Here is a 23,310-nt window from a genome sequence, read left to right on the forward strand (position 1 = left end):
AAAAAGCCGTTGGGATTAATTAATAATTAATAAATATACAAGAAGGAAATAACACAATTAGGTGAGTTGACTGTCAGGTCTAATATTCTATTCAATTGGAAGTAGGATTTTCAACAACGATTTTTCCGATATCGATATGGTTCAGCCCGATATATCGCCATATCGATTTTACATGCNGACACCAGAGAGAGACACTTCTTTCATGACATTCAATGTTCCGTCAAAATGCAACCATGACGAATGAAGTAAGGGAAAAATCACGAAATGCAAATGTCAAACCGAAGCAAAATTTCACGGGCGTGTGTTCGTCTCTGCAAACGTGGAACGGACGAAGCAGAAGCAGNTCGATGCATGATATCGATACTTTCTTAAATATCGAGCATTCCTATCTGTAAGGAGACACTTCTTTCATGACATTCAATGTTCCGTCAAAATGCAACCATGACGAATGAAGTAAGGGAAAAATCACGAAATGCAAATGTCAAACCGAAGCAAAATTTCACGGGCGTGTGTTCGTCTCTGCAAACGTGGAACGGACGAAGCAGAAGCAGATAGGTGGACGTCGAGTTCAAGCACAGGAATAATTTTTCCGCGTTTTCAATTACAATTTAATTGCAGAAAGCAAGAAAAAAGTTTATATTGAGTCCCGCGCTTTCGCTATAAATTATCAGTGCATTATACCCGCTATAACAAGTGAACTTAAGTAAAATGAGTGGACCCGCAGCGTCAGCACCAGCCACGGCGACAAATAAGGACGGCGATTCTGCAGCGGCGGCACCAAAACGGCGTGGTGTCGTAAAACAGGTCAGTAGATAAGCTCCATACACGAAAATTTTATTGAATAATTGTTGCAGAATTTGGGGGAAGTAGCTAAAATTCAAGAATTTGGTTTAGTCGATTTTCGTTAAAAAAAAAAAGTAAAATATGAATGAAATTAAGGTAGCAGCGTACTGACGACGACGTTCACGCCGACTGCGCTACTTTAAGTGTGAGTGAGATGTGCTTATAGCCCCTACGAATGAGTGAGCAGTACAGGCATAACACGATATGTAAAATGAAAGTTTCGCGGAGGTGCCAACTTGGCAGATTTTTGAAGGGACCGTTGGAACTTGATTCAAGTACTAGGTTCTGCCTCAACAGCTTCATAAGTGGACCACACGCGATCAGCGGTATATATACTATATAAACGCTTTAATACAATTTTTCTTTAGGAAACGATTAGTAATTGCCTATGTAGAGAAGCGACGCTGCTTTTGGCGTCAACGCTTCTGCAGCAGATGTCAGTGTTTGGCTGCTCGCCGCTTTCAGGTTTTGTAGTTTCTTTTATAACCTCACTTTCATTAGAAGTGCTTTGCCACACGTACATATTCCGTAGATTTCAGGACTTTTGATCTCTTATAATGTATATGTTTCACCAAGTATTAGTTGCGTTCCCCAACTTTTCTGAATAAAACCTTTAAAGGCAAAAGAGGTCACAGAACCGAGTACAGGAACACTTTCCGGTAAATTCTTGTAACTTGCGAGTTCGGGAACGTAACTTTTGTGACTTAATTAAAATAAAATTCCAAACATATGTATTTATGTATTTATGTTTTTTTATTTTTTATTATAATATCCATAAATTGAATAATGCACTTTCGTCTAAAATACACGGATTCATATTTAATGCTGGGATTGACATTTAAATACAGTGCAGTTTGTGAAAACTGCAAACAAATACCAGTAAGGTGTCGCCGACGTGGGCACCCTAATAGACACATGTGTGCGGCGGAGCCCTCTGCATAAAGCAACCTCTGGACCCAACAGCATACTGACAGGCCATAAACGGCATTTACAGTGAGTCAGTATTGACTTACACTGACCCGACCTGTGAATACTGTTTTGGGAACATATCCACCTGACGTGGACCAGACAGAGCTTCGCCTGCCTCGAAAGACTAGCACCACAATAGCCCGACTTCGCTCTGGCTGCTGCAGCAGGCAAGACTCGTTCCAGAGCAGATTAGATGCAGATGCATCCAACGAGTGCCTGGTATGCGAAGAGACACCCACGACTAGAGACATATCTTTGCATGCCCCCTAAACCCCACTTAGCTAACTCCCTGCCCTATGGACCAACCCAATTGATGAACTTGACAACGATTGAGGGACAAGTCAGGCAGTCAGTCATAGGCAGGGTTGAGTAGCCGCTACAACAACAACAGTACTAGTTTATTTATGATATTTTAAGCTTCTTAAATAAGTAAGATTTCTTTTGCAGTACTGTTGAGACTCGGGTCTTATGAATAAAAAAGGCATTTGCTTTTTCTTAAAATTTGAGACGTTGTACTCGATTTGTTCAAATAAATTAAGTAAAAGGTCTGGAATTTTAAGAAAAAGCATTTCTTAGTTTTTTTCATACGGCACATTTTCTGTGTAAATTAATACCCAAACTAAAAAAAATTAAAAAAATGCCCTTATTCATAAAAAATAAAGTAGCTTTATAAAATGTTTGCAAAGTGAAAAATGTATGAACATGCCAATTTATAAAGCTCTTTAAACCTACCAAGGTACATTGAACAGGTAGTATGCTTCTCGAATAAATCAATTTCAGCAACATCCATAGCCCGCTTTTTTTCTAATATTCCACCTTAGGTTACTATGAATATTAGCTTAATAGGACTAACGGGAGTTTTGCAGAGACGATTATATTAATGACTATACATATACTAAAAGTTGTGAAAAATATATTAATTTTTTAATGCAGAGCATTTTAATGTAAATGAAAAAAATTAATGCATTCATTTTTGAAATTTAGGTAAATGGAAATTTCAATGCACTAATTCGGAAGAAATAATGCTAATGATTTTTTTTTGCATTAACATTAAAATGTTTAAATGAATGCTATTGCAATAATTTATTGCATTATAATTATAACAAGCATTATAAACCCATTAACTAATTTTTTTTTTTAAGTAAAAATTCTTTGCTGACATTGAGGGTAGAATTTTAAGGTCAAAAAAGATAGTGACGGACGTTATAGCTGGTTTTCACGATGTCAAATTCAATTGCATTTGTCGTTAAAAAGGTAAAAAAAAAAACACATTGTCAAATGGAACTAAAAAACGGGTTATTGATTGATTTCGATCAGTGTACGTCTTCAGTCGTGCACATGTGCTGCTAAATTGGCTATCTGTCCACTTTTGGCCCATAATATGTATATGTAATCGGTATGCATCAACAATCAACATAAAAATCTGCAAATGCACACTGAGTTGCATGCACATTGCTTTTATTTTCATAAAACATCTAGCAATGTTTAAAANAGATTTCAGGACTTTTGATCTCTTATAATGTATATGTTTCACCAAGTATTAGTTGCGTTCCCCAACTTTTCTGAATAAAACCTTTAAAGGCAAAAGAGGTCACAGAACCGAGTACAGGAACACTTTCCGGTAAATTCTTGTAACTTGCGAGTTCGGGAACGTAACTTTTGTGACTTAATTAAAATAAAATTCCAAACATATGTATTTATGTATTTATGTTTTTTTATTTTTTATTATAATATCCATAAATTGAATAATGCACTTTCGTCTAAAATACACGGATTCATATTTAATGCTGGGATTGACATTTAAATACAGTGCAGTTTGTGAAAACTGCAAACAAATACCAGTAAGGTGTCGCCGACGTGGGCACCCTAATAGACACATGTGTGCGGCGGAGCCCTCTGCATAAAGCAACCTCTGGACCCAACAGCATACTGACAGGCCATAAACGGCATTTACAGTGAGTCAGTATTGACTTACACTGACCCGACCTGTGAATACTGTTTTGGGAACATATCCACCTGACGTGGACCAGACAGAGCTTCGCCTGCCTCGAAAGACTAGCACCACAATAGCCCGACTTCGCTCTGGCTGCTGCAGCAGGCAAGACTCGTTCCAGAGCAGATTAGATGCAGATGCATCCAACGAGTGCCTGGTATGCGAAGAGACACCCACGACTAGAGACATATCTTTGCATGCCCCCTAAACCCCACTTAGCAAACTCCCTGCCCTATGGACCAACCCAATTGATGAACTTGACAACGATTGAGGGACAAGTCAGGCAGTCAGTCATAGGCAGGGTTGAGTAGCCGCTACAACAACAACAGTACTAGTTTATTTATGATATTTTAAGCTTCTTAAATAAGTAAGATTTCTTTTGCAGTACTGTTGAGACTCGGGTCTTATGAATAAAAAAGGCATTTGCTTTTTCTTAAAATTTGAGACGTTGTACTCGATTTGTTCAAATAAATTAAGTAAAAGGTCTGGAATTTTAAGAAAAAGCATTTCTTAGTTTTTTTCATACGGCACATTTTCTGTGTAAATTAATACCCAAACTAAAAAAAATTAAAAAAATGCCCTTATTCATAAAAAATAAAGTAGCTTTATAAAATGTTTGCAAAGTGAAAAATGTATGAACATGCCAATTTATAAAGCTCTTTAAACCTACCAAGGTACATTGAACAGGTAGTAAGCTTCTCGAATAAATCAATTTCAGCAACATCCATAGCCCGCTTTTTTTCTAATATTCCACCTTAGGTTACTATGAATATTAGCTTAATAGGACTAACGGGAGTTTTGCAGAGACGATTATATTAATGACTATACATATACTAAAAGTTGTGAAAAATATATTAATTTTTTAATGCATAGCATTTTAATGTAAATGAAAAAAATTAATGCATTCATTTTTGAAGTTTAGGTAAATGGAAATTTCAATGCACTAATTCGGAAGAAATAATGCTAATGATTTTTTTTTGCATTAACATTAAAATGCTTAAATGAATGCTATTGCAATAATTTATTGCATTATAATTATAACAAGCATTATAAACCCATTAACTAATTTTTTTTTTTTAAGTAAAAATTCTTTGCTGACATTGCGGGTAGAATTTTAAGGTCAAAAAAGATAGTGACGGACGTTATAGCTGGTTTTCACGATGTCAAATTCAATTGCATTTGTCGTTAAAAAGGTAAAAAAAAAAACACATTGTCAAATGGAACTAAAAAACGGGTTATTGATTGATTTCGATCAGTGTACGTCTTCAGTCGTGCACATGTGCTGCTAAATTGGCTATCTGTCCACTTTTGGCCCATAATATGTATATGTAATCGGTATGCATCAACAATCAACATAAAAATCTGCAAATGCACACTGAGTTGCATGCACATTGCTTTTATTTTCATAAAACATCTAGCAATGTTTAAAATAATTTTCCTGAAAATTCACATAATACATATAAGGAAGCTGAAAAAACTATTAGTAATTATTCTAAGTCCTTCCAAAAGAGGTTATTTATATAGCACTTGAAAAAAAATTAATGGTTTTTAATAATGCAAAGGAGCAAAAGTATTAAAAATTTTAGTGCATTAAAATTTTTTCATTAGCATTAGCTTGTATAATTTAATGAAAACAAATTTCATTAGCATTACATTTTCAGAATTAATCATTGCAATTTTTATTTGCATTACATTTCAAAAATTAATGCATAAATTTTTTGCATTAACATATTGCTTCAAATACCGATAATGCCTAAAAAGATTAATGCATTTTTCACAACTCTGGCATGTAAATACATACCCCGTAGATAATTTCAGCCCTTTCGAAAGGCCTTCCTGAGAGTCAAGAGGCCTTTCACTTTACATTCCTTTCTCCTTTCTTTTTTATATGGAGTGGCACAAATTGAAGGACTTCTTCTTTCGCTACCTATGGAAGGCCGTCGAGAAGGGCTTTTATAGGACATACTTCAGAAGGCCCTTTGGAGGAGTTTTTTTAAAGTTGCTTCTGCAATTTATAAAAATCATACATCTTTGAAGTACTTGCTTAAGGTTTATATTTAATATGTGTTATTGCAACTTAAAATATTTATTGAAATTAATTTTTAATGCTAAATAATATAAATTTATGCCTTCGCGTAAATTGTAAATGTATAAGCCCTTCTAGGAGGCATGCAAGGAAGCTCTTTTTCAGTCCTTCTTGGGTAGGCCTCTTAGAATGGCTTTACTTAAGAAGGCTGACCTAAATTAATTTCTGTCATATTTATGTCCTACAATAATTTTGATCACCAGACATTTTCGGGTCAAAGTGCTGGTACGGCAAGAACAATACTAGTTGCGTTCCAGATGCTTCACGATATTCACGAAATTCACGATTTGCAGGAACAGCTGTTTTCCTCATTAATAAACATTATCGGAGGTGGTCACCTGAAACGACTTCCTGTAAAAACCTGCAAGTATGTTTAAATTCATTTGTAATGCTAAATATCATAAGCTTATACTTCGCGAAGATTGTAAATATAAAAACCCCTTCAAGAATTCTTGCAGGGAAGCACTCTCTTCATCCCTTCTTGGGTAGGCCTGTTAGAATGGGCTTCACTTAAGGCCTACCTAAATTATCTTCTGGTTATGGTTGCTATTGCACTCCGATTACTAATGCAGCCTTTTCAACCTCGAACTTTTTAAATCATCGGAATTAAATATATTGCGTAAAAAACGTCTACCTACTTTTTCCTTAGCAAATCATTCGAATTTATTAACTTTTAATTTTAACGAACTTTTTTATTCAAATTATCCTAACAAATAGTTTGTTTCAGTACACTAGGACATAGTAAGAAATAGTATGAAATTACAGGAAGTCGTTCCCGTTTGCAAGAACTTCTCTCCCTGGGAGCACTTTTGAGCGAGTAAGAGAGCAACTCCTCCCAGTCATAAATTACAGGATTTTGCCCGAAGTTTTTCTTCCAGCAAGCTCATGAAAAGTGTCAAACGATAGGCAGGATAGGCATTTGTAAACAAAAACAGAACGCAGTACAAGCAAAAATGGAAGTAAACAACGAAATATTTGAATATGCACGGAATGAGTGAGAGAACCGGAACGACTTCCTGTAATTTCATAGTCAGGGTATTCATCTAAACTCGTAAATGCCTCGAAACTGTATAAACCTCGTAAACTTTTTTAATTTCGTATGGAAATCCGGTTTATTTTCGAGGTTTACACATTTACGAAGCATTTACGTGTTTAGATGAATACCCTGACTACTTGGGCTTGTTCGAGTTGCAATCACAACCGCAGTGTTGCGCGAATTATTAAAGTATCGTGTTCTGTGTGAATTTCTAGCAATGTATTATCAGTTGGGCAGTTGCAACAATGTTGCCATTTTTCATCAGTACGGCAGTAATGCCGCCTTTATTACGTGCCTCGAACAGGCCCCTTCTTACTATGTCCTAGTGTACTGGAACAAACTAATAGTTCGTATTAATCATTTTGCATCACGAACAGAACTACTATTTGCTGGTTTTGAGTTTGTGTATTTTCTTGCATGTTTCTCAAATTGGGAGCAAATGTTGGCTCATTCCAAAGTTGGGTTACTGGTAAGTTACTAGATAGTGGAGTCCGGCCGAGTAATCGGCATCGGCCTTTTTTCGCCGATTCTTTGCCGATTATTTGAAATATCTTTTCATACGTTCAGGTGAAGCGACAGAGAACAGCCAACATCAAAAAACATTTGCAGGCAGCTCACAAAAATGTATACCAAAATTCTGATTAAAAAGTTTGAAATTTTCGTGAAAATAAGCCGGTTTTTTCTCATTTTTTTAAACTTTGTAATCTGAATTTATATGGTGTTTGTTGTATACCAAGGATCGAAAATCTATTATTTTCAAAATTTCAATTCAAAAAGTCAGTCGGAACGAATTGGTCTTTTTAACATTTGTATATAGCAATGTGATCCTGGTTAGCCAAGGAATGTTAATCCTATATGATTTATTATTTTTTTTTTTTAAAGTCAGCAATTAAAGTAAAAGTTAAATTATGACAGATTTTTTCAGTCAAATATAAAAGTTAAAATTTTACTTTTATTTTTGACTGAAAAAAAAATTTAATTAATAATTAAAAATTTACTTTACATAATGGACATAAATGTGATATTTAGTTTAGTTTATTTAGCTTCTTGGTATTTTTCCAGTTTACAATTATAGTAATTTCACATTTGTTACGTTAGATATTATTTTATGCAATATTTTCCTTAATCAATCAAAATGTATGTACATATATTTTTATACATATATACATTGTTTGTGGTGCTTTTAGGGCCGTTTTCACCATCTCTGGTTAACACTAATCTCCAGTTAAACAACGCTACCGACGTTACTGACTCCATACATATAACATTGGGTCAATAACGTCGGTAACGATGTTTAACGGGAGATTAGTGTTAACCAGAGATGGTGAAAACGGCCATTAGAGTTGCAATTGACAAAATAAACCCATTTAAGTAAGGGCCGGTTGCTCAAAGCCTGATTGACACTAATCACCGATTAACATCGTTATCGACGTTTTCGGCTCCATGCAAATAACATGGTGTCGGTAACGTCGATAACGATGTTTAACCGGGGATTAGTGTCAACCAGGCTTTGAGCAACCGGCCCTAAATATATAATAAGATGGAAAATACTTTTTTCTTGGGGCCGGTTACTCAATGTCTGGTTAACACTAATCTGCGGTTAAACACCGTTATCGACGTTACCGACTCCCTGTTGTATGCATGGGGTCGAAAACGTCGATAACGATGTTTAACCGCAGATTAGTGTTAACCAGACATTGAGTAACAGGCCCTTAGAAAATTGCGTCGGAAGATAACAAATTAATCAGCTGTTAATAAAACTTGCAAATTCTTGTTGGTTTTGAGTTTTCATAATCTCCGAAATTTGGTTACTGGCAAGTTACTAGGGGCCGGTTGTTCAATGTCTGATTAGCACAAATCGGAGGTAGAAGCTCCGGTTAATCACAACTACTGCTTTATCGATCACATGTTACATGCATGATGTCTAAGGGCCGTTTGCTCAAAGCCTGGTTGACACTAATCCCTGGTTAAACATCGTTATCGACGTTACCGACACCGTGTTATATGCATGGAGTCGAAAACGTCGATAACGTTGTTAATCGATGATTAGTGTCAACCAGCCTTTGAGCAACCGGCCCTAAAGGCTCCGTTATGCATACTTGGCATGGCTTGAGAGCTGTCACATAAGAAATCTGTTAAATGAGCCTCGCGTGTAATCGGTTATCGAACGCACAGCACTACATACGTAGAAGTCTGTTGGTTTTTGATTTCTACGTAAAAATGGTATAGCAGTGCATGCAATGCCAAGTATGCATAACAGAGCCTTAATTGTTGATAGTGTTGTGGTAGTGATAACCAGACATTGAACAACCGGCCGTAAGTATTTTTTGCTGGAGAATACGAAAACGCAACTATAATAGTTATCGGATACGCGAATGCAACTATTATCAGTTATAAAATATACCAATATTCTATGGAAGTGAGTAGTTAGTCCACAGTAGCGATATATCGCTTGCAATAGTTTATCGCTGGTAGTGATGATGTAGACTTTGTAGGGGGAAGACACAGCGATCGTGACTACCTGCATATGCTTGAAATGTAGATGGCGCCAAAAATGTATACTTGTAGATCCTCTGTAGCATACTTCACTCATTTCATTTTAGAACACATGTGATTGAAACTAAAATTAGAAACCAGAGTACTGCAGGTGTATACAAGAAGAAGGTAATAAATTCTTAAAATGGGTATTTTCATAACAATTTAATAAAGCTACGCTATATATACGTTACATAACAATATATTTTATATTACTTTCAATAGGTTCTTTCAGGAGATACTGTTGTGATTCGAGCCCAAAAAGGTGCGCCACCTCCGGAGAAACAAATCACTTTCTCGTATGTTCTCGCTCCTAAGCTGGCCCGTCGTCCAGGTGCAGGTGGTGATGAAACAAAAGATGAACCCTGGGCTTGGGAGTCGCGTGAATTTCTACGGAGGAAACTAATTGGTGAAGATGTCTTATTCTCATTTGAGAAGCCTGCCAATTCCAATCGTGAGTATGGTTTTGTCTGGCTTGGAAAAGATGCCGAAACCGGAGAGAATATGGTCGAAACTATGGTACGCGAAGGTTTCGTGACCGTCCGTCGTGAGGGCAGACCATCTAGCGAACTTCAACGCCTCATCGAGCTAGAAGATCAAGCTAAGTCGGCAAATAGGGGCAAGTGGTCACATGTGCCACCTGTAGAAAAAGTCCGTCATATTAAATGGACGCAGGAGAACCCCGCTCACTTAGTTGAATATTATGGTGGAAAGCCTGTAAAAGCAATTATTGAACATGTCCGAGATGGATCGACGGTTCGTGCCTTCTTGCTGCCCGAATTCCAATACATAACTTTGATGATTTCGGGTATACGTTGCCCAGGAGTTAAACTTGATGCAGATGGCAAGCCAGATCTGAGTGTGAAAATTCCATTTGCCGACCAGGCAAGATTCTTTGTGGAGTCGCGTTTATTGCAACGTGATGTAGAAATCCGCCTAGAGTCCGTAAATAACTCAAACTTTATTGGCACGATTATATTTCCAAAAGGAAACATTGCCGAATCTTTGCTGCGCGAGGGCTTGGCTAAATGTGTTGACTGGTCAATGGCAGTCATGAAGAGCGGTAAGTTTTGAAATATTCTTCATAGTGCTTTGTGTGTAAATTTTTGGAATGATGAAGTCATAATAAGGTGTAATTGATAGCCACGTGTTTGCTGTAATTTAGATAAAGGGAAGGCAGTGCTGCCAATCCCGTTGAAAAAAGTAGGCGTGGCCGGCCCCTTTTTAAAGATTTTAATGGTATACAATTTTTGGGTTGGAGTAAGAATGAAATTTTTGAAATATTACAAAGCTTATATATCGAAAAATATTGAGCCGATATGGTTGGAAAGGTAATTAAAATATCTTCATCTAATATAAATGCTTATATATAAATTACAGTTTATTAAATAAAATGAATATTTGTCTTAAAAAAATACATTGTTAACTACATACATATATACTGAAATATGTTTATTTAAAAGAGCATAAAAATACCTTTAATTCGATATATAATTTTTATATAGTTAGTTGCCTGTAGTGTAGTGCTTAGCAGTGTGCGCTATGGATTCCAGGCCGGTTCCACCCGCCTTAATAAAAAAAATATTTCCAATAGCGGTCGCCCCTCGGCAGGCAATGACAAACCTCCGAGTGCCAATCTATTATTATTTAATATTTTTTTTCGATCTACCAATATCACCTTGTATGAATTCGCCTTGTCCAATATGCATGCACAACTTTTAACTTTCCGAGCGCTCATACATACATATACATGTTTACATATCGTCGCCTGGGTAAAAGTTTGTCGTATGTTAATTTCGAAATTATGAAATTTGGAATACAATCGGCTTGTTCGAGTAGCAATCACAACCGCAGTGTTGCGTGAATTATTAAAGAATCACGTTCTGTGTGAATTTCTAGCAATGTATTTTCAGTTGGGCAGTTTCAACAATGCTGCCATTTTTCATCAGTACGGCAGTATTGCCACTTTTATTACGTGCCTCGAACAGGCCCAATTTCTCAAAAATGCGAAGATATATTTTCTCCGAAGTCTCTGAAAAAGTTACTAGGTCACAAAATTCTTAAATTATTAGATTTTTTATGTGTATAGTTATTAGTTTTGAGTTTATGAAGGATTTTCTTTAGTAAAATTTTGTCGTAAGCGTCATTTGTCCACAATTTGGCAGCCACTTTGTATGAAATACGACAAAATGTGATCAAAATTTCTACTAAATTAACGACACTTTACTCAATATCTCGGAAACTAAATTAGATATCCAAAAATGGAGAATGTCATTTTTAAGATATTGATTGGTTTAATATGGCTGCATCACTAACTAAAATTTTACTTAATTATAGAAAAAATTGTAGTCAATATCTCGGAAACTAAAGGAGATATCTGAAAACTGATACTGCATCTAGAACTAAAAATCGTCAAAATGGCGCTTACGACAATCTTTTACCCAGGCGACGATATGTATTCCGCAGTGGTGTGGTAAGCAATGCGCGCTTCCACTCCGCAGGGCCTGGGTTCAAGCCCTGGTCAAAGCAACAGCGAGTGCTTTATAAAAAAAGAACCATTTCCACCAAACTCATGAATGCAACATCACATACGCGGTTTTGTACTTTAAACTACGAAATGTATGTATGTATGTACTTAAAAGTCGCGCATTACAATGTGTTACTTGTGCAGTTTTTTGCTATGTCATTAATATGCTCTTGCTTAACATAATGTGATGCGAAATCAAATAGACGGAAACCAAGATTTTGATGCTTTTAAAAAGTTAAGCGACAAGATCATTTCACCCCGTCAACATATAAACATATCTACTATAATTCAACTATTTTGTATTGACAGCAAAGCATAATCAGGGAGGTTCTGCAATTCACTTCCGAGTGAATTTGAGTCGGATTCGCGTAGAATTAAAATTGGCAGGGATTGAAATTCACTCGGAAGTGAATTGCAGAACCTGCCTGAATATTTTGATATATGCTTACAAATTTGTACAATGTTCTCTAAACTAACGCCACTCTATGTCCTACATAGGTGCCGATAAGTTGCGTGCTGCCGAACGAACTGCTAAGGAGAAACGTCTGCACTTGTGGCAAGATTACCAATCAAAGGCACCCACTGTGAATGCCAAGGAAAAGGATTTCACCGGTACAGTTGTAGAAGTTTTTAATGGAGATGCCATAAGCGTGCGTTTGTCAAATGGCCAAGTCAAAAAGGTATTCTTTTCTTCGATTCGACCACCACGTGACAATCGTTCTGTCGTCGGTGCTGATGGTGAGGTTGTGCTGCCTCCACGCGGCAAGAACTACCGCCCACTTTATGAGATTCCTTTCATGTTTGAAGCACGTGAATTTTTGCGCAAGAAACTCATCAATAAGAAAGTCCAATGCAATTTGGATTACATTTCGCCTGCACGCGATAATTTCCCTGAGAAGTATTGCTATACCGTATTAGTCGGCGGACAAAATGTGGCTGAGGCTATGGTCGCAAAGGGTTTGGGCCACTGCGTACGTCATCGGCAAGACGATGATCAACGCTCTTCTGTATATGATCAGCTGTTGGCTGCCGAAAGCCAAGCCATCAAGGGCCAAAAGGGCATATTTGGTAAAAAGGATAATGCGCCATTGCGTATCAATGACCTGACTGTGGATCATTCCCGTATCAAAGTACAGTATCTACCATCTTGGCAACGGGCCCTACGAACCGAAGGTATTGTCGAGTTCGTCGCTAGTGGTTCACGTTTGCGTTTATACGTGCCCAAGGATAGTTGTTTGGTGACATTCCTGCTCGCTGGTATTTCATGTCCGCGTTCCTCTCGTCCGGCATTAAACGGTGTTCCCGCTCAAGATGGTGAGCCTTATGGTGAGGAGGCGCTAGCCTTCACGCGTGACCGCGTTCTACAAAGGGATGTGTCGGTACATATTGATACCACCGACAAGGCTGGATCTTCTGTTATTGGTTGGCTTTGGACAGATAACAATGTAAACTTGTCAGTCGCATTGGTTGAGGAAGGCCTCGCTGAAGTACATTTTAGCGCTGAGAAATCTGAATATTACCGTCAACTAAAGAATGCCGAAGATCGTGCAAAGGCAGCCAAGAAGAATATATGGGCAAATTACGTAGAACAGGTCGTGGAAGAGAAGCCGGTTGTTGTTGAAGAAGAGAAAGATGAAAAGGCACCCGTGGAACGTAAGGTGAACTATGAAGATGTTATTGTTACCGAGATTACAGCCGATTTGACATTCTTTGCGCAAGCCGTAGAGAATGGCGCGAAATTGGAAGCGATGATGGCCAAGTTGCACGCAGATTTCCAAGCGAACCCGCCAATAGTTGGCGCTTACACAGCGAAGAGAGGTGACATTTGCGCAGCACAATTCTCTGCCGACAACCAGTGGTACCGAGCCAAGGTGGAGCGTGTACAAGGCAATAATGCTACTGTACTCTACATCGACTATGGAAACAAGGAGGTAAGTTTCGCAGAACCGGTTGTTGTAACGGCTACTCAGGCCTGGCTAAATCCTATAAACATATTTGCATAAGTCTCCTGTGGCAAGCTCCTTAGATCCGTTACCGTTTCAAAGCGTAACGCATGAGTCATAAGCTTGCAAAATCAAAAAGCGAGAAGAACGAGCATATTTGTTATACATTGCTTGATTAATGCTTGTCATAAGCATAAACTCCATCGTCAATATGGCTGTAGCGTAACTGATTTGGATCGCTGGGCACGGTTGATAGCGCAAAAACAATATTTTTTTGTTATATTGTGTCTTAATGCCGTAGAAAGTGAAACAATTTTAACGCTAATGGCAGATAATAGAGGATCAAAATATGTGTATGGCTAGCTCAGTTTTTACGCAACACTACCATATCTAATGTTTTATTCTTTGTCATATTTGTTCTTTTTTTTTGTTATCTATTATGCCCACAAACTAAGGTTATTTTCATATTTTTAGACTGTGCCTACACATCGTTTGGCATCCCTGCCTTCTGGTTTTACCAGCGATAGGCCGTACGCCACCGAGTACGCGCTCGCTTTGGTTCAGCTTCCCACGGATAATGAAGACAAGGAAGAGGCTCTTCGCTTGTTTGCCGAAGACGTGCTTAACCGCACTGTTAAACTAAATGTGGAACTAAAACCTGCAACTGGGCCGGCATTAGCAACTGTGCATGATGCAGCCACCATAGCCGACATTGGTAAACAATTGGTAGCTGACGGTTATGTGTTAGCCGAGAAACGTCGTGAACGTAAGCTAAAAGATTTGGTGGAGCAGTACAGAGCAGCCCAGCAAACTGCATTGGCTGCGCATTTGGGCATCTGGAAATATGGTGACATCACCCAAGATGATGCGCCTGAATTCAGCCGCTAAAACGGACGTGCGCGATAGCGTTTTAAATGTTTGTCTGCCACATACCCGCCCTTCAAAACAACAACATTCATAGCTACATGCATACATACATGAAAGAGATAATGATGAAATTAAACTGAGGTATAGTAAGAAGAAAAACAGTAAAATGACGAGAACTGATTTAAAAAACACTATAGGTGAATAAACAACTAGTAGAGATTCATCAAGTAAATGAAGTAATAGGAAGAGCCCAGAATATACATACATGTACACTATATGTGTACACTTCAAAAGCGACGCAGTTGTGCATTTAAAATTAAGACAAAAACTTCTTTGTACACAGTGCAACAACGTCGACAATAAATACACTCCACAGCTGGACTTAAAGATCAATGTCTTATATTGCCAATGTAGAAGTATCTAGACGAGCTTCGCATTTAAATACATAACTTCCATGGCCACGAAAATTGTAAAACAAATAAATAAAATCCAAAATTTTTTAATGACAAATTGTTCTATTATGGTATGTCTAATATCCTAAAGCTTCCCTATGGAAATCGGAAACAATTAAAAGAAGTATAGAAGGAGAATTGAAAAATTTAAATACCATGCTGCGCACTCACGTCTATTATTGCTTATGTATGCTGTTAAATCTTAAAAAATATAAGCAGTTTGACGTTTAACTACAAAACTATTAAAAAACCATTTAACATTTATGATTATATATTTTTCTTTACTATAATTTTTTATTAAAAAATTGAGAACATGCTTTTATGAATTCAATTCATTGTTTTTCTAAATAATCTTTAAATCAATAAATTACAAATACAGCCAATCTATATTATGCAATATAAAAATAAAAATATTAAATAAAAGCACATTAGGTAGAGGGTTAGTGTGGGTTAAGTCCTAAATGTAAAAAAACACAAAGCATCTCTTTTATTTCTAAACCTTAGTAGATTGTATTGTCAAATGTGTGCAACCACGGTTAGATGATAGTTTTCAACTAGGTTGCGCCGATTAACCTTTTCTTCTAGTGCGATTCGGAAATAAAAAAGGTTTTTCCTTTGTATTTTTAACCGACTTCAAAAAAGGTTGACGTTATCAATCCGTCGGAAATTTTTGTTGATGTATGTTGCCGCATAACTTTGGACCATGTTAACCGTTTTCTATTTCTTTTTTTTTTTAAGGAAAGGTGGTACTCAGGTGGTCCCATACTAATTTGGCTTAGATCCGATAATTGAATCATGCAAGAATTAACGGTACTCTTAAAATTTTATATGAGAATTGAAGTCGGTTTTTTTTTTCTTTAAAAATTACTTGTTACATTTAGGGCTTCACCCTGTGGAACTAAGTTTCTTAAACTTTAAGTTCAGAAATGAAATCTGAGTCTTACTTTTACTGCGATTCGAAAAGTAAAGAAATCATCGTGCTCTATTCGCGTTAGGTGCATTCAATATAAAAAAATGTTTACGAATTGTTACTAGTACTTGCAAGTTCTTACTGGAAATGCATTCAATAACCCAAAATATTTGCAAGAGATTGCGAATTCGAGAACGTAACTCGAGAGAGCTGCAAAATCTTGCAAGTAACAATTTTACTAGCAGGAATTAGCAGGAGTCAAAAAGTAAGGTTATGTTTCAAATTCAAATGTAAACAAACTGTTTAAGAGAACGATTTGATGAAACATAATTAGTGAAATGAAATGTGAAAACTTTAAATCTATTGAATATTTTTTTTATGACGATTTGAACTATTCATAATTAAAAAGTAAATTGCGCGCCAAAACTTAACCTATAGAAAGTGACAAAATAGCTTAAGTTGCAAGTTTTTACTAGTTTTGCGTTAATAACTTTCTGAAAATTTTCTCTTGCTCTGAATTTTACTCCCAGTTGCATTCAATTTTCGATCTTCGCTTGTTATCGAAGCTGCACTTGTTGCAAAGAGTGATATTCCATTGGATTTCAAGGTTTTTGCTGTTGTTGTTGTAACAGCATACAAATTCCCCAAAGAGTTTTTGGGGAGTGTTACTGGAGTGACAGTCCTTGGTCAGATATAAATCTGGGTCGTTCCGGTTACGTAGACCCGACAGTTATGGGTCATTCTCAGAACATAATTTAGTAAGGCCTTCTTAAGTAAAGCCATTCTAAGAAGTCTTTTTAAGTGAGCAGGTCGTTCAGATACAGCAGAAGGCATCTTTTCGGGTATAAGACCGAGGTCCAGACCTATAACGAAGAACAACTGGACCCGACGATGTGCGGAACACACTCATGTTGGCGGGTTTCGCCGGGTTCAGCAGTGGCGGCGTAATTGTTAATGTGCAACTTCGTTTCTTGGATCGCTGCTATCAGTATGCCATGTCGACCCATAAGGACATTTCACCTTTGTTTTATCGTTCCCACGACAGTCGAGTCTACGTAACCGGAACGACCCAGATTTATATTTGGTCAAGGACTGTCACTCCACCAACACTCCCCAAAAACTTTTTAGGGAACTTGTATGTTGCTACAACAACAACAACCTTTGTTTTATATGGTTATTTTTATTCAAATGTTAATTAAAGATAAGTAAGCCAAATAGGGTGGCCGCTGTGGTGTAGTGATTAGCAGTGCACGCTACCACTCCGCAGGGCTTGAGTTCAAAACCTGGTCAAAGCAACATAGCAAAAAAAAATAATAATTGAAAAAAGGTTTTCTGAAGCAATGGCAAACCTCCGAGTGTATTTCTGTCATAAAAAACTGGTTTTCATAAAAATACAACCGTCATGCGGAGTCGACGTAAAACGGTAGGTCCCTCTTTGTGTGACAACATCAAGGCGCACGCTACAAATCGGAGGAGGAGCTCAGCCAAACACTAACATATGTGTAAGCGTCAATCTATTATTATTATTAAGCTAAATAAGGAGAGCGGTCAGTTAACAGAGCCAACTAAATTTAACGGACTGAGCATCAATATGCGCACCGTCTTCAAAAGAGTCAACTCAAAATAATACGTTCGTCAGAAAATGCGAAAAACTATTTCGTAGCACATGCTAATCATATGGGCAACGGGGACTTTACCTTAGGTTTTCTTTTAACAAATTAAAACAGAAACTTGCTCCAGCTTTTGCTGAAAGGTAAATAAAGCTCTGTACATTTTTAGCGCATAATTTCAAAAATGCTAAATTTTGAGTTACGACTCTTTTGTCGTTTTAGAAAATGAAACACTGAAGACAATCTGCATTTTCTTGAGCAAATGAATTTATCTTTATTTCATAAAGTTATGAATTAGCATACATAAAAAATCATCTTCAAATGTATGTATAAAGGCTCAGTTCGTGTCATCGACACGAGACCGATTAGAGAATTACCCTAGTTATCTAATGTAGAAATCAAAACTTCTCTAACGTTAGAGACTGTGTTTGCCGGGCATAACTTTGTGCAATATTTCACAGTTGTATATGGTTATAGCGAACAAACAAAACTCAACAACATGCATCAATAATCGTTTACCGAGCTGCAAAGAGAACTTGAGGCATTTTTCCCTCCTTTGCTACGCTCTGTTAGCCATAATTTTAATGTGTTTGGCCCACCTTGATACCAATACCCCTAGACCATTTAAGGAATTAATTTATATTTTAAATTGCATTGCCATCGTTATTGGAACTATGCTGAACGTTTCAAGTCTAGCTTGCCGGGAAGTTAATTTAAAAGCTTGTAAAAATAGCAGCTTTTCAGCTTTTTCTTTTATAATTTTATTCGCAGAAAATAATACCAATATTTGTAAAGAACTTGCCATTTGATAATCGTAAAGCAACAAGCATAAGTGCCTAAAATAATGTATAACCTGCGGAGTCGGAACTCGAATTTTCTTTTCTCTTCTGCAGGGAAAATTCTTTTCATTGAAAATTTGAACTTAAGACTTTTTCTCGAAAAAAAAATAATTCTCCAAGAAATCGTCTCGCCGGCAATATTTGGAATTGGTCTATATGTATATGTATTATACGCAGATAAAGAAACGTCTTCTCAGTGTAGAATTAACTCACATGAAATTGTTGGAGTTAACTGACTGAATGATTCTGAGGGACACATGTAGGGCTGGGTTAGCTCCAAACTGCTTTTACCCTGTGGTCGTGCATATAAAATGTATAGAAATTGTAAAAAACTTTCTTTACTTTTCATTTTAATATCATTTTTAAAAACGTATGTAAATGATAAATTTACAACTTTTTTACAGTGCAATACACTTATCACATTTTAACTTAGCGCCTATAAACAGGCTTCGACCATCGTAGGCCTTTTTCATTTCCTTTTGTACAACATTTATAATACTCAGATATGCATTGTGCCATATACACTCACTGGTTGTATCCCTGCTCTTCTGTTGATTGAGTAGTCTAAAAGGTATTTTCAAATTAGTACTATTTTTTTATATCTATTTGTAGAACTGACCTGCATAGATAAATCAGAGGTGTATAAAGCCTATCAATTTCGTGTGCCTTGACCATTTCCTCAGCATGAGATGCAATCAAGTTGATATCATATGTTTCTGGCACATTTGTACTTTTTACCCAAGCTAACAGTAATTCCATGCAATTTGCTTGCATGAATAAGTTATCAGGAGATACTTGTGTTCTAGGACTTTCTTTAACATCACTGCCAGTTGCTTGGCCATATTTTTCCCCTGCAGTTCCATCTATGGATATGCTTTTTGGATGCAGAAAATCCTTTTCAACTTCCAAACGCAACGATTGAGGCAATGCATCCAAAAATTCCGGATCTATATACATCGTTGATTTAGTCTCTTTCAATGTGTGTTTCTTGTGCTCTTTTTCTTGCGCCTTGCGCTGCTGTTTCAGCTGAGCTGCTTTAGATGTGGATGGCTGAAAATCGCTCTCATTTAAAGACCGACATAGTATTTCGCTCTCAGCTAACTTTTGTGAGGAACTGCTATGAGCTTGTAATATTTCGGCACGGATATCCAAAGGCAGAGCCGCAAAAACGTCGGGATCTATATCTTTGGGTATGGTGACACTAATACCCAAATTGACACTAGGCAAATCAGGCTGCTTTGCAGCGGCCTTTTGCATTAAATCTAATATATCTGGACCTTTTTTAGATTTTTTCTCAAATAAGCTGCCAACGGGTCTGCCACGCGTACGTTTCCCCATGAGTTTACTAGTCACCTCGTCATTTTGTACATTTAAAGGTGCATTACGGTTTGATATCTCATTTTCATTATTTGTGGCACTGCCGTTGCTGTTATCATTTTGGATTGGACCTATGATCTCTAAATAATTGATTCTTATTATGAAGAAAAGCTAGTCTATAATATGTAAGATTAAATTACACTGGGTCACAAATTTTAATTTGGTTTTTGTTCTCCAGACGCCACTATCCAATTTCTATGTAGAATTGTTCGGTGATTCCGAAATTCGGAATTGGATAGTGGCATCCATAGAACATTTTTGCCGTAAACCAGTGTTATTTACCTTTTTGCTTTCCTGCCACCTTGCTAAACATATTCAGTATAACATTATTTTTTCGTTCTTTATTCTCGTTAGGATCATTTAGTTTAGAAAGTTGGATACCAATGCCACGCAGCTCGTTTGGCGAAAGTTCTAAAGCCTTCATAGTTGTTAACACTGTACGTGTAATCGTATCTAGGTCGCAAGTGTAATCCGATAATGAAACTGATTTTGTTATATGATCACAAACTCCATGACCCATAAATTTAGCAGCCTCTCGTGGTGCGTCCTTGGCGCGCACCATTAATTTAAGCGTAATACATTTCGTCCTGCGTTTTATATCGCTCAGACGGATATGTACTTCGGTGCATAATTGCCGAAGAAACGTTTCTAGCTCACTAGATTCTTTAAAGCGAATGCCATAATTCACTTCCGCTGAAACGGATTTACGTATCTGAAAAAAAAATCTTTAAGCTTTGCATATACTTTAGACATTTCTTACCTGTCCATAGATAAGGGGCCGGCTGTCGATACCACGGCAAAATTGATAAAGTGTTTCCCCAAACTTCTTGCCAACATGCATTTGTAATTTTGACAACGAAACCTTTTGAAGATCCCCACATGTTACTAAATTGTTCTGCTTCAATATATAGGCAGTGCTGCTTCCAACCCCGGGCAAATCTTTTATATTTATATCAGCCATATACTCCTCGGCACCATCTGGACGTAAGAGGTACTGACCATCTGGTTTGGCGCGTTTGGTAGCCATGCGAGCTTGCAACCTAAATGTGATATATTTACGCAAAATGCTAAACTAGCTAAATTAAACGTATGTACTTATTTCCACCAACACCTGCAGAACATGGACATCCAGTTTTTGTGCGAACTTCTTCACGCACATAAAATACGAAATCCATTGGATCCACTTTGATTTCATCTAATACATCCGCTAGATCAACAAACATTTCATCACAACTGACTGCCTCGATATTTAATGTGTACTGAGCTATGGTATCATATAAAGTGTGCGAAACTTCGCGATAGCCTTCAAAGTCATATGGTATTGTCTTTAACTCAGGACATAAATTTAAAGCTTGTCCTACAAACATGCCATTACGAATGCCTCTTGCACGAGCTTCATAACTACATGAAGCTATCTCAGAAAGAGACATTTTAGCTTCGAAACCGCTGCGCACCTTATCTGATAGTATATTATTGTGTAGGTGTTCTTCAAAACGCTTTGCAAACAATTCTCCTTCGATTTTGCGGTCAACGCCAGGATGAATAGGTACTGCGTTGGCACTTGCCCCACCTATAAATTAGAGCCCAAGTAAATTTTGTGCAGTTTACATCTCAAACTCATTGTAACATAATTTTCCCAAATGTTTTTGGATACGTTACTGCCGAAATTTCTATTACAAATAAATTAAACCAACCTCACAGTTACCAAATTACTCGTAATATACAAAAATCTAAGCACCTTTGGAATGTGTGACAGCCACTGGTTGACCCTTCAGTTCCGGATGTTTGCGTAGTCCCACCGAAACAAAGAAGCAGTCCATGTCAATATGCATGACCCATGAAATTGACGGAATATTGGTGTTGGAGTTTGGAAGTAGCCGCTGCTTTAATTCTGAGCGCGCTAGAAACTTTTTTGAGCCTTGCTGATCACGTAAATCAGAAATGTATTGTTTAAAACCTGCGCCTAGCGTTGCAATGTGATGTAATCGGGAATTATTGTAAAATTCCGAAAGAAACTTTGGATCTACAGCAGTACGTGCGAAATCCTTTTCAATTTGATTGTTATCAGTTTTCAGAGCTGTGTTGTCTTTACTTCTGATTTCATTAGCATCTTTGACAAGTTTGGCCTGATTTTTTGTTTCATCTTTATTTTTCTCAAAGGCTAAACGTGGCTGGGATTTATTTTGGTTTGTATACAATAGATACCTTGTGTAAGAAAGAATACGCATTTCTTTTACGCAGTCCACGACCCACTGAGGACTTATAATTTTACCAGTGTTCATATTTCGTACTTTTACATCCGGCAAATTCGAAGCGATAATGTATGTGGTATGTGATCGTTCATAATGATGGTAGGTACCACCGTGCACCATCATTATACGTTTCAGTTCATCCGCTGAAGGAATAGTTAGACCGTTGACGTAAATTGATATTCCAGCAAACAAATTTGAACGTCGATAGGGGTTACTAGAAGCTGAAAATTGCTCTTCCAGCTTGGTAATTTTGGCTTCCATATAGCCGCCCTATACAAAATAGATATATGTACATATATTTTTTTAGAAAGCCATTATATTAATTTTTACCCATTGTTCGAATCCATTTGCATTCATATTTTAAGCCAGTATTCTATTTATTTGAATTGATCTAAATCCAATAAATTACTCAGGCGGAAGGTACAATGAATACCCCTTGCTGAAGCGCGATTTTTCAGATGATTGTTTACTAGGGTTGCGCNGAGCGGTGCGAGAGAGACAACTGTCAGTTTATCGAACCTTGTATTATTGAATCATGGGTTGCGCGATACCGATACGATATTCAATATATCAATATCGCATGCATGATTCAATAATACAAGGTTCGATAAACTGACAGTTGTCCCTCTCGCACCGCTCCCTTAGCAGTGGCACCGTGTTGCTTCTTTGCAAATTTACATGGAAACAGTGTAGCTTTGGTGTGAAATAAAAGTATAAGCTTTTGTGCAATATGTTTATTTGTATATGCATATGAAGCATATTTAACTGATGAAAACATAAGCAATGGACGTTTACATCAATCTCATAGTAGTCTTATTTTAATTTTGAGTAATTTTGCAGTTTAGCATATAAATTACGTAATTCACGTAGATATATCAATATTACGTTCAACATTTCGTTTAAAATGCCAGATTTCCTGCAAATATATTAGAATTTACGAAAGGAACTTCACTACTAATTGCCTAATTTGCGTACTTTTCTACTACCATTTTCGAAACAAGGGATTGCATTCTTGCCCTTTCTCTGGCCTTCGTAAATGCAACCTTTTGTAAGGGAGTGTCAAACCGCAGC

General features: G+C 37.1%; 2 protein-coding genes across 3 annotated transcripts; one reads left to right on the forward strand and one right to left on the reverse strand.

The window, feature by feature from the left end:
* The first annotated feature begins 480 nt into the window (after nt 1-480).
* Tudor-SN (Staphylococcal nuclease domain-containing protein 1) lies at nt 481-15,515 on the forward strand. Of its 2 annotated transcripts, none has more exons than XM_017628560.1 (4): nt 481-804; nt 9,688-10,525; nt 12,488-13,920; nt 14,407-15,515. In XM_017628560.1, exons 1-4 carry the CDS (start codon nt 709-711, stop codon nt 14,818-14,820), a joined length of 2,781 nt encoding a protein of 926 aa, XP_017484049.1. In that variant the 5' UTR covers nt 481-708; the 3' UTR covers nt 14,821-15,515. The 2 variants fall into 2 exon arrangements, with proteins under 2 accessions (XP_017484049.1, XP_017484050.1); XM_017628561.1 differs by lacking the exon at nt 481-804 and adding an exon at nt 9,498-9,591.
* A 3,432-nt stretch (nt 15,516-18,947) lies between these two features.
* Rev1 (Rev1 DNA directed polymerase) lies at nt 18,948-22,713 on the reverse strand. Its single transcript, XM_017628559.1, has 7 exons — nt 22,570-22,713; nt 21,726-22,509; nt 21,083-21,557; nt 20,748-21,027; nt 20,270-20,699; nt 19,230-20,067; nt 18,948-19,174 (listed from the first exon to the last, which is right to left on the reverse strand). Exons 1-7 carry the CDS (start codon nt 22,594-22,596, stop codon nt 19,009-19,011), a joined length of 3,000 nt encoding a protein of 999 aa, XP_017484048.1. The 5' UTR covers nt 22,597-22,713; the 3' UTR covers nt 18,948-19,008.
* Between the last annotated feature and the right edge of the window lie 597 nt (nt 22,714-23,310).

This window comes from Rhagoletis zephyria, unplaced genomic scaffold (assembly GCF_001687245.7).
Source record: "Rhagoletis zephyria isolate East Lansing unplaced genomic scaffold, Rhagoletis_zephyria_1.1 Rzeph_scaffold_06034, whole genome shotgun sequence".
Taxonomy (NCBI): Eukaryota; Metazoa; Arthropoda; class Insecta; order Diptera; family Tephritidae; genus Rhagoletis; species Rhagoletis zephyria.